This window comes from Leguminivora glycinivorella, chromosome 1 (assembly GCF_023078275.1).
Source record: "Leguminivora glycinivorella isolate SPB_JAAS2020 chromosome 1, LegGlyc_1.1, whole genome shotgun sequence".
Classification (NCBI taxonomy): Eukaryota; Metazoa; Arthropoda; class Insecta; order Lepidoptera; family Tortricidae; genus Leguminivora; species Leguminivora glycinivorella.
In genome coordinates this window covers 12,816,306-12,827,526 of record NC_062971.1, presented here as the reverse complement: position 1 = coordinate 12,827,526, position 11,221 = coordinate 12,816,306, and the positions used below count along the sequence as shown (strand labels likewise).

The window sequence follows — 11,221 nt, the reverse complement described above, 5'->3', positions numbered from 1 at the left end:
ACGGACTAAGGGTTTCCTCAAATCTATCGACGCGGAATCGGCTCTAGCCGATCAAAAATCGGTCGTTAGTATGAACTTAAGGTTGAATGGTTGTTGATAAGGTGACCATCATTCGAATTTAAGAAAATAACAATATTTATTTATTACTTCATTTATTTCAAATTATTTTACACACTTTTGTTGGTTGGTTGGGCTCAGCTGTTCACCCATAGTAAACGACTTGGACGGGATCTTTAGAAGTAGTTTGTGTCGTGTACTTGTCAGCTACCCGTGGGCTCCTCCTATTTCGCAGGATGCGTCGTCGGCGGTGCTGAACTTCCTTCGGCTTTCTTTTGGGGGAAACATGAAAACGCATGTAGTGACGCATTGGTACAATGGAAGGTACAGGTTCATTCATAAGAGCTGGCACGAATGGAACGAATGAGTGAATGAAATATGCATGTGTGTTACAGATTAAGTACCTATTAATCAATGAAATGCCAGCTGCAACTTTTTGCAGAGGCGGGAAAGATATTCGCCAAAAATGCATTTTACTACAGTGCTGGCCATATCATATCATACATTATTTTGAAGAACCGTTGGCGGGCCGGATACAATACTTTCGTGGGCCGGGCATGACCCGCGGGCCGTTCTTTGTCCACCACTGCTGTTGACAGTAACGTTACGACTGTTTAAATTGTGGTGTCACTCATGCAATCAAATGTTTGTTCATTTCATTCTTGCCAGCTTTCGTGAAACGATCTGTAATTTGCTTAATTAGGTAACACTGTATGATTAGATTTTAGGTAAATAGTGTCGTGTAGTGAATGGTGCACAGTCGAAATTAGGCGACCTACTATCCACTGAGTCTGAAATGAGCGGAGACTTGGTCTTAAGTTTATACTACCTATTTGAATCTATGAACCGAAAGTATTCGTTGTAGAGGAGTGAAAAAGAGATATGAATTCTGCATGTATCGTCTCATTTCTCCCCATCCTCCTCAGTGAAGTAGGTACCTAGTCCACAGGTGAAATAGGCAATATCTGTAGGTACGTATTCCTTGATCATAAATATTTCGGTGCTTAATTTCAGGACGTGTGAGGTGCATCATAAGGTTGACAATAGCACCACAAGGTACCTATAGGGAAATTGTAAGTAAGATCTTAACAGGCATACCGACTTGTAAGCCGTCAGGGGTGGCTTAATTTCATGCAGGCCAGAGTAGCAAACTTTTCAGAAAAAAAATCACTAATTAAGGTAAAATCAGGTTCGGGTATGCCAAAAATTTACAATTATAATAGACATTCTAGTAGAATAAAAGGCGCTTTTTTGTTTATTTTAAACACTTTTTCTTAGAACTACAACAATACATACGTTCACCAAGGAGGCGATTGCGGCTTGCGAGCAACCTCCAACTCCAACCATACTCCAGTGTGATACCTTAGCTACCTATACCTAAAGCGTATAAAGCCCAGATCCGTTACCCATTGGGATCGGCGCTTACCGCGGGAGCCGTCGTTGTCTCCGCTGCGGCTTGCGTGGCTTCGGGCGCCGCCGGCGCGGCCGCCGGCGGGGCTGGCGGGGCGTCTACGGGCTTGTCATCTGGGACCGGCGCCGACTGTAGAACATACAGAAAAGTATAATATATGTAACGCAAATTTTTATATTGATTGTAGAGACCTGGCCCCGTAGCCGAATGGCATTTCTCCGACGCCAAACGAAAGCGATACGCCGCTGGCTCTGTCGCGCCAATACGCAAGCGCGATAGAGATAGATATCTACTAGCGCTTCGTTTCGTGAGCGTTTCGTGAGCGATTGTGCCATTCGGCTAGCCACCCTGGGGGCCGATTTTTGAATCTCACGGCGTTCGAATTCAGAAAATTGTCACTGAAAATAGTAGGCAATTTCGGTGACAATTTTCTGAATTCGGATGCCGTGAGATTCAAAAATCGGCCCCCTGGTGCTTGATGGAAATCGTCATGATTGGTTTTAAAACCATGCAGGCAAAAGAACCACAAATTCTTAGGAATTATAATTATTGTGCATATCGAACATAGGTGCCCATAACATAGGTGAACATAGCTGTCGTGCATAACGCTGGTGGCCTAGCGGTAAGAGCGTGCGACTTTCGATCCGGAGGTCGCGGGTTCGAACCCCGGCTCGTACCAATAAGTTTTTCGGAACTTATGTGCGAAATGTCATTTGATATTTGCCAGTTGCTTTTCGGTGAAGAAAAACATCGTGAGGAAACCGAACTAATTAATTCCAATAAGGCCCAGTTACCCTTCGGGTTGGAAAGTCAGATGGCAGTCGCTTTCGTAAAATTAGTGCCTACGCCAAATCTTAATTGGTATTAGTTGTCACAGCGGGGGTGCGTATCGATCGAACTTTTTTTGATATATTTTTAGTCGTTATAATGATCATTTGATATAATTATTGAATCATATAACAACAAATAATATACTAACAAATTGTATAATTCTTATTTAATATAATGATTTATAACATACTTTGAGTATAATGCTTATTTCCGATAATAAATAAATCGTATAACACAAATTCTTTCTAAAGCACAGTTAGAATAAAAAAAAAACCGGCCAAGTGCGAGTCGGACTCGCCCACCGAGGGTTCCGTACAAACTTTCTTTCAAACTACCTAGTAAAAATAATCTCATATTTTCATATAACTCTAATGACTTGACTAGAAGACAAAAGTATAGGCACTAATGAGTATTATAGTGTATAGCGCCATCTCCCGGTCAATTTGCTAACTAATTTGCGTGACCTGGTTTTTCAGGGATAATTCTTTATAATGTTAACCGATTTAACCGATTTACTTTATTGGACAGAAGAAGGTTTACGTAACATCTCGTATTAATTTGAAGTACGATATATATCCGCAAGGGTGGGTAAATTGAAAGTAAAAATCTGAAAAGTTTTTTGTGAATAAAAAAAAAAGTATTCAAAATACAAACACGATTATATTTTTCCTGTAATATATAGCATAAAACCAATGTTTACTAAAATTTTCATAATTTTTCGTTGGTAAACTTCGGAGATAAGGGGGGGTAACGGTATTTTTTTTTACATTTTCCTTCAAAATTCTTTTTTTTCCACAACAAAAAAATTATAAAAAATAGCTCATTTACGTTCAATTTGAGCTCTTTCCAACGATACCACACTTGACCCAGTAACTTGAAATTTACAGTTTGCCCCCCTTTCATTTTGGCCATTTTCTACAATTAAAATTAATATATTTAAAAAAATTATACTTTCTATTTGTAGAGGTTTACAATGTTCACAACTATTCCAAATTTCAAGTTGATAGCATTAGTAGTTCTCGAGATATTTAGGAATGTGACAGACGGACAGACAGACGGACAGAGTCGCACCATAAGGGTTCTTGTTGTACCTTTTTGGTACGGAACCCTAACAAAGAACAATAAATTAGATCTATCATTTACCAGAAAAGTAGATTAGGTTATAACTGTGACCCCTACACACAATGCGCTGCTATCAGAAAAGTAGGTTAGGTTAGAACTGTTCTTGAACTGAAACCTTCAAAAAAAGGATAAAATTAATTAATGAAATGTTTTATACTGTTTGCTAGTTATATCATACTAATCGTATATCAATAGATAGTTATAACATATAACGGTTATTATAAATAAGTGTTATACGAAATAATGGTTATACAAAATAAAAGTAGATATTTTGTAGTTATACCAAATGTTGTCCTATGAGTGATTATATCCTTTACAACATACAACATCAACATACAATCACGCCTGTTTCCCATAAAGGGGTAGGCAGAGCACATGAAACTGTTAAAGTTACAGTGCCACTCTTGGCAAATAAAGCGTTGAGAGAAAACTAAACTGTGACATTTCAGTGATAGGTTGCCAGCCTCTCGCCTACGCCACAATTTACCCCATATCCCACAGTCGCCTTCTACGACACCCACGGGAAGAAAGGGGGTGGTGAAATTCTTAACCCGTCACCACACGGATATCCTTTAACCGATTCTCTGTAAGCTCGTGAAGGTCCCATACAAATGCTGTCCTGTCAATTTTTTTTAACTATTGCCAAAAATCTGAGTTCTATGTTGACTAAAATTAACTATTATTTTAGTTACATAAGGAGACCCACTGAATTTATACGTAATTTCCGAGTTATTAACGATTTTCTAAAAAATCGTAACAGGGGACTGTTTGGGGCATGAGGGGACTGTTTTTAACGTGTCATGTATTTAGATAAAAGTCATTTTATATTGATCAGTCATTTATTATTTCTATGGCATATTTGCACATCAATAATCAACAGAAGCTTTTTTAAGAAAATCTCATCAGAAATAAAAATTTCTTTTACCAGGGGACTCTTACCAGGGGACTGGGTGTGGCAGCGGTCCAAACGCGGGTTCACCTCACAAGTGATGCTCTGACACTAAACAAAATGGCGTCTCGCCGCCGCATTAGGCATGGTAACCAACTTCACAGCGATCGCGTTTCGTTTCACTCAAAAATACGTTTGCGAACATAGTGGTTATTTTTTAATATAGCTAAATATTTTAGGCAGGGGACTGTATACAAATTCTGGGGACAAAGTTTACTGGACTTTATTAAATAAATAACCAATTAATCAGACCTCGTTATACTACAATAATATAATTTAATAATTCGATTGTTTTGATTTAACTGCCGCTTGTATTTAGTTTTAATATTTTTTTCGTAACTTTCACTTCTAGGTGGGAAGACAGTGATGGGGACAGCCAGGGGACTGTATTTTTAGAGCTGCTATTACGTGTAGTAAAACGCTTAAAATAGTTATGGTTATAAAAATGATGGCCCGTAAAGATTCGAGGTTAAAGTTTTATTAGACGTGCTTATTATTTAAATAATTGAAGTACTTTTTGAAAAAATCGGCCAGGACAGCCGATTACAAGCTTACAGAGAATCGCCCAAATATATACCAAATGTTATTATATCAAATGTTACTATACCAAAAAAAGTTATACCAATCATTACACACCCGTCAAAGCGGACCCCAGGCTCCCATGAGCCGTGGCAAATGCCGGGATAACGCAAGGAGGATGATGACCGAACATAGGTGGCCAAATCTGTCAATGTTATGACGGTTTTCTACAGATGATTTTTCGGATAGATTTTATGTAATAGTCAACCTTTGGCGGATGATGGTTAGATTGCTTAGACGTGGAAGATCAGGCCCTCACACATTGACATACCTGTCCAAGAGACGTTTGAATAAGTTGACTGTAAAATAATGAGGTCACAAAACTATAATATTAGGTATAAAAGTGCTTCATGCAAAAAAATGGTACCTGAACAGCAGCAAAAGCAAATATGGCTACGGCGAGGATAATCACGAACTTCATTCTGCCCACGTTAAATATCTCCGAAACAATAGCGTTTATCTATGTTTAGGGCAAATTTATAAGCGTTCAGCCACGGTCAAACCAATACAACGATTAAGAAGCCAACGATCGCTGTTTATAAAACATGGGGAAACAATTAATTTCTTATCGTTTTAATGGTTTTATAGTGCGGTAACGGCGACGTCATTTTGTGGGGTGAGGCTGTCGAAGGAAATATTTTTAGATCCTTATTTCGACATTTTCTCGGTTCAGCCACAGCTAGAATATATAGTAGGTACAAGTACAGAAGGCTCACTCCGTCACTCCTTTGATGTTCACAAAATGCCGCCATTCGGTCGTCACCACTCAATGAGCCACGCACTCGCGGCCGCCGGCATGTACTTGTGCGTAACACCTAGACAAAATATTCGTTCCTATACATATAACCTTATGGGTCAAAGGCGTCCGGGGAAACTTGAAGTATAGACAATTTAAAAGAGTAACTAGACCAATCTAGCCTAGTACGGAGTGTCGTAGTGAGTTAGGTACCTACTTATCTAAACATTATCTCAGGCCAAAATGCACAAATTTAATTTGGACGAAAAATTGTGACTCACATTAATATTTATTTTCACCACACCAACTGGTAAAGGCTTTCTTTGCTATTCGAAAACAGATAGCAAAATTGCATTTTATCCACAAGGGGGCAAAGTAATTTCATACAAATTTTAACTTCTTGTCTTAATCTGGCTGCTAGATTTTACTTATAAATGATGATTTTGAATCATAAATATTGAATAAATTGATGGATTTGATTTATTTTGATGTTTTATAGTCGGTATTTTGTTCGTGTTGGTGTGGTGAAAAATGTTGTGTTTCACTCGGTGGCAAAGTTTGTTTAACCTTCGTGCCTTGATACCCTCGCAACGCTCAAGATTCCACTTTTTGAACCACTCGCTACGCTCGCGGTTCAATATTGGAATCTTTCGCTTGCTCAGGTATCAATATTGGCACATGCGGTACAACTTTTATACATATTTATAGCTGTGGTAGCACACGTTAAGAGAATGTCCTTCTTTTATCAAAAGTTCTGGTGACCCTACGTCGCAGATAGGTAATACCTACTTTGAATGATCGACTGTTATTTAGAAACTTTCAACATGCTTTCCCGGTACTGTATACTTGTAGGTATAACATGGCGCTGTTCCAATTGTGCCTAGTATGCACAAAACCTCGCTAACACATCGTGTTATCTCGTCAGAAAAGTTTTTGAGTTGTTGGTGACAGGTAAAGTCGGCAGGACAAGCATGTATTAAAAATGTCATTTTTTACGTTGATCCTAATTAAGCGTAGAAATCAATTAGTCATAATAATAAGTCAATTTTACGTTCGAATGCTTATACACGTGTTGCTCTGAACAGTAATTAAAATTCGATGATAGATTTACAGCGAATCCAATTATGAACCTACAATAATCACTTATAATTTTAAGCGTAGGTACATACCTAAATTGTAACAATAAAATAGTAATCAGCATGTAAATAAATAGGTAGGTAGGTAGGTATATTCATGGAAACAGCTTATACGACTGTACCTACTTAAAATAGTTTTAGGTTTTAGGAAAATTTTCTTTGCTGTTATTTTTCAATTTCTCATGATTAAATTGTTTGAGTAGGTAATTAGACTAAAACTATGCGCAGCATTAAAAAAAAATCTCTCCAGTACCTATATACCAATGTAATTCAATATTCTGTTCAACATAATAAGCGCAATTTTATCGAAGGTCTTGCATAATCTTCCACTGATTTTCGTTAACGTAGGTATGCAATTTCTCATTTGTTTGAGTTTATTTTTTTCACCACACCAACTGATAAAGGGTTACTTTGCTATTCGAAAACAGATAGGAAAATTGCATTTTATCCACAAGAGTGCAAAGTAATTTCATACAAATTTTAACTTGATATCTTGAGCTGGCTGGTAGAAATGACCTATAAACGATGATTTTGAATTTTATAATTTATATATATTGAACAAATTGATAGATTTGATTTAGTTTGATGTTTTATAGTCAGCATTTTGTTCCTGTTGGTGTGGTGAAAATTTTGTGTTTCACTCGGCGGCAAAGTTTATTTAAACCTTCGTGCCTTGAAACCCTTGCAAAGCTCAAGATTCCACTTTTTGAACCACTCGCTACGCTCGCGGTTCAATATTGGAATATTTCGCTTGCTCGGGCTTCAATATTGGCATGTGCGGTTAAACAACAACTTTGCCCCCTTGTAAAACAAATAACTATTAACCGCCGCCCCGCGCCCCAAATCTCAAGGAAGGTGGTTCTCAATTCGTCTGCATGTTTTTTTTATTTTTTTAAATGTTTGTTCCACGATATCGCCGTAGTTACTGAACCGATTATGAAAAAAAAAAATTTAATTGAATGTATATGCATACAGATTGGTCCCATTTTTGTCAAAACCAAGTTCTGATGATGGGATCCTGGAGAAATCGATGGAACTCCTCAAATCTGAAAGGCATACATATGGTGATTTTTGTGTTTTTAACCGTCGCCTCATATCTCAAGAAGGACGGTTATCAAGTCGTCTGTATGTTTTTTTTTTTTTTTTTTTATTTTTTATGTTTGTTCCTCGATATCTCCGTCGTTCCGGGACCGATTTTGAAAATTTTTTTTTTGATTGAATGTATGTGCATACAGATTGGTCCCATTTTTCTCAGAACCCAGTTCTGATGATGGGATCCTGGAGAAATCGAGGGAACTCCTCAAATCTGAAAGGCATACATATGGTGATTTTTGTGTTTTTAAAGGAACAGCATGCATTTAGGTACGGAACAGTGACATTTGGTGCAGTGGAACTGCTGATGATGGCCAGAACGGAACTCTTCAAATCTGAACGGCACGCTTATAGTGACTTTGGTATTTTTATACGAACAGCATGCACTTTCGTCCAGAACAGTGACATTTGGTGCAGTGGAATTTCTGATGATGGTCAGAACCGAACTCCTCAAATCTGAACGGCACGCTTATAGTGACTTTGGTATTTTTATAAGAACAGCATGCACTTTCGTCCAGAACAGTGACATTTGGTGCAGTGGAACTGCTGATGATGGCCAGAACCAAACTCCTCAAATCTGAACGGCACGCTTATAGTGACTTTGCCATTTTTATAAGAACAGCATGCACTTTCGTCCAGAACAGTGACATTTGGTGCAGTGGAATTTCTGATGATAGTCAGAACCGAACTCCTCAAATCTGAACGGCACGCTTATAGTGACTTTGGTATTTTTATAAGAACAGTATGCACTTTCGTCCAGAACAGTGACATTTGGTGCAGTGGAACTGCTGATGATGGCCAGAACCAAACTCCTCAAACCTGAACGGCACACTCATAGTGACTTTGGTATTTTTGTAAGAAAAGCATGCATTTAAGTTCAGAACAGTGACATTTATTTAGTTATGTTTGTTAAGCATATGTTTTGAAGTCAAAGTTTGTCAAGCTTCGATTTCTTATAATATAATCGGATTCATGAGGAATTGAGGAAACTCCTCAAACCTTAACGTTATACGTATATTCATTTGTGTTGCCATCTAATAATTAAAGCATTAAAAGCAGTTTTAAAAAATACTTACACATTTCTACATAAACCAACATTCGCAAGTACTTAGCTTTCACCAGAACCCGAAAGGCGACGGTTTTTTTTTCTTAAAAATTATTATAAGAACAGCATGCATTTACGTACGAAACAGTGACATTTGGTGCAGTGGAACTGCTGATCATGGTCAGAACGGAACTCCTCAAATCTGAACGGCACACTTATAGTATATAGTGACTTTGGTATTTTTATAAGAACAGCATGCATTTACGTACGAAACAGTGACATTTGGTGCAGTGGAACTGCTGATGATGGTCAGACCGGAACTCCTCAAATCTGAACGGCACACTTATAGTGACTTTGGTATTTTTAACCGCCTTCCAAATCTCAGAGGAAGGGGTTCTCAATAAGTCTGTATTTTTTTTTTTTTTTTTTAATGTTTGTTCCTCGATATCTCCGTCGTTACTGGACCGATTTTGAATTTTTTTTTTGATTGAATGTATATGCATACAGATTGGTCCCATTTTTCTCAGAACCCAGTTCTGGTGGTGAGATCCTGGAGAAATCGAGGGAACTCCTCAAATCTGAAAGGCATACATATGGTGATTTTTGTGTTTTTAAAGGAACAGCATGCATTTACGTACGGAACAGTGACATTTGGTGCAGTGGAACTCCTGATGATGGTCAGAATGGAACTCTTCAAATCTGAACGGCACACTTATAGTGACTTTGGTATTTTTATAAGAACAGCATGCACTTACGTCCAGAACAGTGACATTTGGTGCAGTGGAACTGCTAATGATGGTCAGAACGGAACTCCTCAAATCTGAACGGCACACTTACAGTGACTTTGGTATTTTTATAAGAACAGCATGCACTTACGTCCAGAACAGTGACATTTGGTGCAGTGGAACTGCTGATGAAGAGTGAGCCGCCCCTGGTTAGAGTTCCGTTCTGATAATCATTCTCGATCTGTAAGTAGGTACTTCAGAATCATCCAAATTTCAAAATTGGTTCAGAAATGACGGAGATATTGAATAACAAACATTAAAAAATATACAGACGAATTGATAACATAATCCAACATTTGAAAGTATTTATCACCAGAACCCCAAAGGAAGGCGGTTTTTTTTTCTTAAAAATTATTATAAGAACTGCATGCACTTACGTCCAGAACAGTGACATATGGTGCAGTGGAACTGCTGATGGTGATCAGAACGGAACTCCTCAAATCTGAACGGCACGCTTATAGTGACTTTGGTATTTTTATAAGTAGAGCATGCATTTAAGTTCAGAACCGTGACATTTATTTGTTAGGAGATTTGTTCTCTTTGTTAAGCATATTGAGTTTTCAAGTCAAATTTTGTCAAGCTCGATTTCTTATAATCGGATATCGGATTCATCAGGAATTGAGGAAACTCCTCAAACCTTAACGGTATAGGTACCTACGTATATTCATTTGTGTTTCCATCAAATAATCAAAGATTTACATTCAAAGCAGTTTTAAAAAATACCTACACATTTCTACATAATCCAACATTCGCAAGTACCTTTCAGCAGAACCCCAAAGGCGGCGGTTTTTTTTTATCTTAAAAATTATGCTTTTACGATATGGCGTTGCCGTTACGCATACCTACCTTTTCTGTCCTAGAAAGGCGCCGGGGGCTACTTTACTTGCGTTGCTTAGTTGGTCTTGTGGTGGCAAATGGGTTTGTGTGTGGACGTCCGTCATATGAATCATGGGATCGCGATTATCGTAAACATTCCGCCATGATAGTCCATCTAGCTTAAGCCTCCGCCACACATGAGCGTTCTCGTCGCGCCCGCTCTCAAAACGCTCATGTGTGGCGGAGGCTTTTTAGGGTGGATCAACTGCACCAGAACAAATTTTAGTACCTAATACTTTAACCTGATGAGACATGAAGTCGCGGCCTCTGGAGTTTATTTTCATTACCTAATTAGATATTGCTGGTACTGGCCAGCAAATATAATCATGAGTAGGCGCTGGCGGTACGTTCTCATCGCGCCCTGCTTACGCCACGCTCTCAAAACGCTCATGTGTGGCAGAGGTTTTAGGCTAAGTCAAGTGCACCAGAACAAATTTTAGTACCTAATACTTTAACCTGATAAGACATGAAGTCGCGGCCTTTGGATTTATATTCCAGCGCTCTGCTAACTCAACCAAGCCAGCGAAATTTTCCACCATATTGGTCAATGAGACCTGTAGCGACATCTTCCTACTTACATGTGTAATCGGAACGGATAATGT

At 38.4% G+C, this 11,221-nt stretch overlaps 1 protein-coding gene across 2 annotated transcripts; it reads right to left on the bottom strand.

Annotated features, from left to right (window-relative positions):
- Positions 1–135: 135 nt before the first annotated feature.
- LOC125229351 (eukaryotic translation initiation factor 3 subunit F-like) lies at positions 136–5,474 on the bottom strand. 2 transcript variants are annotated; one of them, XM_048134174.1, is made up of 3 exons: positions 5,317–5,474; positions 1,464–1,597; positions 136–329 (listed from the first exon to the last, which is right to left on the bottom strand). In XM_048134174.1, exons 1-3 carry the CDS (start codon positions 5,368–5,370, stop codon positions 203–205), a joined length of 315 nt encoding a protein of 104 aa, XP_047990131.1. In that variant the 5' UTR covers positions 5,371–5,474; the 3' UTR covers positions 136–202. The 2 variants fall into 2 exon arrangements, with proteins under 2 accessions (XP_047990131.1, XP_047990138.1); XM_048134181.1 differs by having other exon boundaries at positions 1,484–1,597.
- Positions 5,475–11,221: the final 5,747 nt, after the last annotated feature.

Excerpts from the sequence above, each read along its gene's own strand:
- LOC125229351 (XM_048134174.1), bottom strand. The coding sequence starts at position 5,370 with ATGAAGTTCGTGATTATCCTCGCCGTAGCCATATTTGCTTTTGCTGCT. Across the intron at positions 1,598-5,316 it reads TTGCTTTTGCTGCTGTTCAG|TCGGCGCCGGTCCCAGATGA; the intron begins GTACCATTTTTT and ends TATGTTCTACAG. Across the intron at positions 330-1,463 it reads GTAAGCGCCGATCCCAATGG|AAAGCCGAAGGAAGTTCAGC; the intron begins GTAACGGATCTG and ends TTCCCCCAAAAG.